Raw genomic sequence first — 6,103 nt, 5'->3', positions numbered from 1 at the left:
GACATTGGACGGGGCCCCATGGGACCACGATCGAGGATTTACACGTCAGAGATCAGAGAAATTCCAGCCACTCATCTTAAACAGGCCTAAAAGACGTCTAGAATACAAGATCATAGGGTTCTCACCATCTGATCAGTTCGAAACTTCATACGTGGCTTGAGTACCATAAATTAACCGTACACATCAAATTTCAACTCTCGGATCCCAATAAAAGTGGCTCAACGGACAGATCAGCCACCAAAATAGTGATATGGGGCCCACCTGCTATTAGGATACGCTTTAAATTTGATCCCCGCGGTTAAAATGAGATGGCAAAACGGATGGATGGATTGGATTTTGCATATACATCAAGGTGGGGTCCATTTTATGCGAGTGGTGTACGGAGGAAGCATGCACTCGCCGTGCATCGAACAGACGGAGTCGGTCAGCAGGCGCAGACCCGATGTCCGTGTTTTAAAAGGAAACAGGGACCCCGATTCGCAGCAAGGCTTTGTAGGTGGGCCAATATCAGCATGCGTTTTTATGATCCACACCGTTCAATGTGATCAGGAGGTCAAACCGACCGCACACTGACCTACGGTCCGATTTTCGCGAAAGCAGTGCATGTACAGGGAGTTCAAACGCCGGTCGGATGGATGAAGAACAGAGTTAGTGGGCCGTAGTATTGGAAGTAAAAATCATCTCTTTCTGCACCGAAATTCGACTGCAAGACCAATGAACGGCCCTGATCTATAAAAAGAATATCACAGGTGGGTCACGCAGAGATCAGCGCTACCCCCTGTTTCCGCGTCCGGCCGCTGGCCGATTTCTGCGATCATTGTACTCCATGATGATGATCGTATGAACGATCTGGACCGTCCATCGGGTAGACCATCCCAAAATGTCCCAGGGGACGTTGTTCTCTTGAAAAAAAAAGGAAAGGATTTAGTGTATGCAGCGCCCGTTCTCTCGATGCGGAAGTCCTTTCGCATATTGATTCGCAGCGACTGCCTCCTGCTGCGTAAACTGATGCGAAACCAACTCCAACTCAATTATGGACGGCAGCACAGCTCTCCAGGGCTTGCTTTACCTATAAGAAGAGGGAGGCTCGTTTTTTGTAGGAGAGATTTTTTTGGAGAAGGGGAGCTTGGCAGGGACGTAAGCAACAGTTGGGCATCAACGTGGAGGCCGTGGGAGTACAGGGGAGGCTTTGCTGCTGGAACGTGAGCGGGAGAGGGTACAGGCGTCCTATGGCTGGGTTTGGATTCTCTTTGAACAGGGAAGCTTGAATGTGGGGTTGGAGTTGGCCGTGGAGCAAATTAGGAGGCTTGAGAGTTTCTTCTTCCCTTTGTTTTAAACTTGTTTATTTTTAAGAGATCCAGCTCATCCATGTCTGACTAAACCTCTTAGCTAGGGCTAAGAGGTGAAGCCTGTAGCGTGATGGGAGACTGTTACTATGCCTTTTATTTAGACTGAATTGAATTTTGATTTAATTTTATTATGAGAATATTTGTAGTCTTTAATGGCCTGTTGTGACTGACATTACAATGAGTTTGCAATGGCTTTGAGTATTTCCTTTTCTGTATTTTGATTGTGACGTCAAGAAGCCTTGTTGTTCGCCATCGTCTCCTGGGCATGGTTGGATGACGGTACCCTTCCTGACCTTCATGGCATGTTGATTGGTTGGTAATTAGTTTAATTCTTTTGTTAACTTTGTCTCCTGGGTATGGTGTGGTGATGGAATCCATTCTAATTCATATACCTTTCATCTCTTTAAAATTATATCAGAAGAAGTTCAGTTTAATTTTCATGATTTTTGAAGCAGGCATAAGATCTCCCTGATCTCTACAAGTGGATCCTCTGAATCCTTAGTTTCCTTCCTCTGAATTCCTTAAAGCTTTAGATAATTATTCCACAATTATTCCTTAAATTCTATTTGGTTTAAATCACATCTTAGTCTAGTTCTAGTTCTACTTGGTTTCAGATAACGTATAGGTATCAGTCCTTGTGGATTCGACCTCGGTCTTACCGAGTTTATTACTACATCACAACCCTATACTTGGGGAGTGAACAGAAATAAGGGGCCACAAGAAGCATGGAGGCAGTAATCACTATTCGGATGGGTCCCGTAAATTCTAAAAATCACATGGTGTGGATTAGAGTTCTCTGGCTGCTAATATTCTTCTGACTATCACCTATTCATTTACTGTGCTTTTGCAAAGGAGTTGTGGGATCATTTTCTTCAAGTCTCTGGAGTATTATGGGTGTTTCCAATGTTCAATAGAGGATTTTCTTTTCTCTTAGCATGGTGGGTGATATGAAAATCCGGCAAAAAAGGTTATGGACGTTAAGCTTGTAGTGTCTCTATGAGCTATATGGTAGGAAAGAAAAGAGCGATGCTTCAAAAAAAAAGAATAAGAGAGTTTTCGAAGTGTTCAAAAAAGCATGCCACAATGTCAAGGAATGGGCGGCAGTGTAAATTCTAGCTTGTTGCTACGGTCCCTTTTTTTTTTTTTTTTCTTGATTCTCTGGTTTGTTTATTTGTATTTTTAGGCTTCGCCCTGTTTAATGAAATGTCATCATCATTTCAGATATATATATATATATATATTCTACTGACAATTTTTCTTACAAAGTTAAATATTCAATTCTCCATGCGATCCTACTCTTTTACGGTTGCAGCCCACAATTTGAACTGAGTTGATTGACACACTTGTATGCGTGATCTGGGAGGGCTGGATGAAGAAGAAGCATTCAGCACTCAATACCTGGCACTGGCACATGGCAGGTCTGGCCATGTATTCAAACCGTCCATCTAGTGGGTCATGTACATAATGGCACAGACTTTAAAAGGCACACCTAATGGATGATCTCTAGCTATCAGTTTTTCCTGTCGATGTGGAATATTATTTTCATTTTCATTATCCATTTGAAGGCCAGTCCCTACGACTAAAATAGTGTTTTCACTCTGTTTTTCAACCATGGGTATGGATGGTCTGGACCCAACTTGCTGCTTGTCGCCCCATCCAAGTGCAGAGCTGAAGGCAAAAGTCCTCTCCAGGACATTTTCCAACAGTGATCAGAATCATTAATCTAGTGGGCCTCCATGTAGATGAGTCATAGATGAAAAAAAAAAAAGAAAAAAGAAAGAAAAGCATTCATCAATAGAACAAACATTCTCAATATACAGAAGAAGATTTCCCTGATCTGTAGATTCCAAGAACTAAAATGATGCCGCTCTTCTCACTTTTTTGTCAACGACAATTCTTTGCATGTTCAAGCCATTCGGCTGAACTTCCTGTATTTGTTGCCTCACATTAAGTTCATTTGGGCGATCCATATCAATACACACCTGTGGCAGTTCAATCTCATCTTCATCTGCGAAGTGGTATCTCTTCCCAATAGATTGCAGATGCTGGTAAACTGCATGCATCATAGGCCTCTCCTCCGGATCAAGCACAACGCAAGCAACGGCAACTCTCAGAAATCGGAGAAGCTCGTTATCACAACCCTTTCCTATCAAAGACCTGTCGAAGGCATAGCTAAGAAGAGACTTGTTTTTAAGGTAAGTAATCCACTCCACCAGATTCCCCTTGAAGCCTTTTGAGGCATTCGCCACATTACAAGGCTTTTGGCCGGTGATCAGCTCGAGCAGCACCACACCAAATCTGTATACATCCCCAGCTCGACTGGCGACAACCATGCTTGTGAATTCAGGAGCAACCAAACCCAAATCATCAGATTTGACATTTACATGAACACTCAGATTGGTGTCGAGCGGATCAATAAGTGCGGCAGATCTGAATTTGGATATTTTTGGCTCGTAATCTTCATCCAAGAGGATGCATTTGGAGCTTATGTTGCGATGAATTATGCAAGGATCGCAGCTGTGGTGAAGCCATGCAAGGCCTCTTGCCACCCCAATTGCAATTCTCATCCTCAGAGGCCATTCCATGAGTCCCTCATGTAGCTGCTGAAACAGAGTTCCTTTGGGCATGTATTTGTATACTAACAGCCTCTCATTTCTTGCAATGCAAAAACCCAAAAGAGGAACCACGTTACGGTGTTTTAGGGAACCCAACATGGTCATCTCAGACATGAATTCCTTGTGAGAATATTCAGAATCATGAAGCCTCTTAATTGCAAGGGAAGATCCATCAACAAGCATTGCCTTGTACATGGTGCCTGCTCTGCCGGATCTGATAACGTTGTTTTCGCTGAATTTTTGAGTGGCTTTCAGTAGATTGTTCAATCTCATTTTCGGAACCGTCTTCTCAAACATGGAGAAGTGGACATTGCAATACCTTCGAGGAGTACGTTGTGACTGAAAAATACATAAAATGTTAGTATTACAGAGAAGTTTTAATGCATTCGGCCCATTGGACCAGGTAAGGGTGTTTGTCAACCACTGGCTAAGATGTGGAAGGAGGGTCAATGGATCAAGATCACCCATCTTGTGGATCCTGTCATTGGATGGTCCATTATTCAAAATTATGCAAAATGGACCAGTAGGTCTAAGTACCACCACTTGGAATTGGATCTCGAATAGGATTAGGTGGGCCAATGATTCTTATATGATGTGCTGATGCCATGCACTCAAATCCAGACCATTCATCATGTGAATCTTCGACGGCCACTATCAACAACCACAGGAATTGGATGGTCCCAACATCAATAGGTTGAGTGCTGATGGTTGTTGACAACGTTCTTTCCTAGTGTCCCATTTGTGGGTCACTGACTAGATAGTTAAAACATTTCAATCAGTGAGATTTATCTAACATGGCCAAACTAAACCTAGACACACAACATGATGGTCCAATCCGAATTAAGTGCACCAGATAAGGAATTTAGTGATTTGTGCACTAGTCGTGTTTCCCTAAAATTAAAAGAAATGTACATTTCATGGGCAATGGGAAAATGGAAATGAGCTAACCTTGATATATTTGGTTCGTTCCATACTCAAATCTTCTTCTTCCTTATTCTTCTTAGCCATTCTACGAAATCTGCATAAGAAAATAACACCGACAACTATAACTGCAAGAGGAATCCAACCAACGGTCAAGCTGATGATAACCTTGGTACGTAATGTTTTCATTTTCAGAGAAGATTCTTTGCAGGCATCCAAAGGCGACCCACAAAGTCCTGAATTATTCGCAAAGCTTGAGGGCTTCATTAAATGGCGAGGAGTTGGTCCCCACAAGCTTGATTGCTGATTTAAAAAGGGAGGAATTGGTCCCGACAAAGAATTGTTGGCGACACTGAACTCAGACAACCGATCAAGCTGGCCGAGTTGCGAGGGGATCTGACCTGTAAACCCATTGTGTTGGAGACTAAGTGTATTCAGGTAGCTACAATTCCCAAGGCTATCCGGAATAACACCGGTGAAATTGTTATAGGAGAGGTCGAAGGTTGTCACATATGGTATTATTGAACCGATGTTATCAGGAAGGGGTCCGAAGAGCTCATTTGTCGATAGATCCAATCCTGTCATGCTCGTGCAGTTCTTGAGAGCCTCCGGGAACCGACCTTTGAGGCCCATGTTCGAGAGCCGTATGTTTAGGACCTTGTTTTCATCATTGTGCCAGCATTCGATGCCGTTGAATCTACAGATGGACCCTTCTGTCTTGTTGTTGAAATCCCACGAAGACAGGTAACCGTTAGGGTCGATTAGTGATGCTTTTAGACCTCTCAAGCACTGAATATCACTTTCGGTGGCGTCGCTGCAAGTATCAATACTCAGCCACAAGCAGAGAAGGGTAGGAAGAAGAAAGACAGTAGATCTGCTTCCCATCGCCATAGACATGAAAATTTTCACTTCTCTTTCCCTCCTCAACATCCATGAAGAATAATCACATGAAATTTATAAACGCCAAAATAAAACAAGTCAACAGATTTTTGGGGAAAGGGTGGAATGTAACCTTCGTGGAATTGGGAGCGGATTAGGTGAGACCCCGGCCTCACCAAAGACGGTGCGGCCCTTACCGTGGGGCATACCTTGATGTATCTACTCTGTATCCACGCCGTCCATCCATTTTTATTTATGTATTTATTTATTTTCAGATCACTTTACTGCATGATCCCAAAAATAAAGTAGATCCAATTATCAAGTGGACCATACCATAGG

General features: G+C 43.0%; 1 protein-coding gene across 1 annotated transcript; it reads right to left on the bottom strand.

The window, feature by feature from the left end:
- Positions 1-3,121: 3,121 nt before the first annotated feature.
- LOC131240254 (probably inactive leucine-rich repeat receptor-like protein kinase At5g48380) lies at positions 3,122-5,874 on the bottom strand. Its single transcript, XM_058238377.1, has 2 exons — positions 4,913-5,874; positions 3,122-4,303 (listed from the first exon to the last, which is right to left on the bottom strand). Exons 1-2 carry the CDS (start codon positions 5,813-5,815, stop codon positions 3,203-3,205), a joined length of 2,004 nt encoding a protein of 667 aa, XP_058094360.1. The 5' UTR covers positions 5,816-5,874; the 3' UTR covers positions 3,122-3,202.
- Positions 5,875-6,103: the final 229 nt, after the last annotated feature.

The sequence above is a fragment of the Magnolia sinica genome, chromosome 3, assembly GCF_029962835.1.
Source record: "Magnolia sinica isolate HGM2019 chromosome 3, MsV1, whole genome shotgun sequence".
In the NCBI taxonomy this organism is placed as follows: domain Eukaryota; kingdom Viridiplantae; phylum Streptophyta; class Magnoliopsida; order Magnoliales; family Magnoliaceae; genus Magnolia; species Magnolia sinica.
The sequence above is the reverse complement of the archived record's forward strand: the minus strand, read 5'-3'. Positions and strand labels throughout refer to the sequence as shown.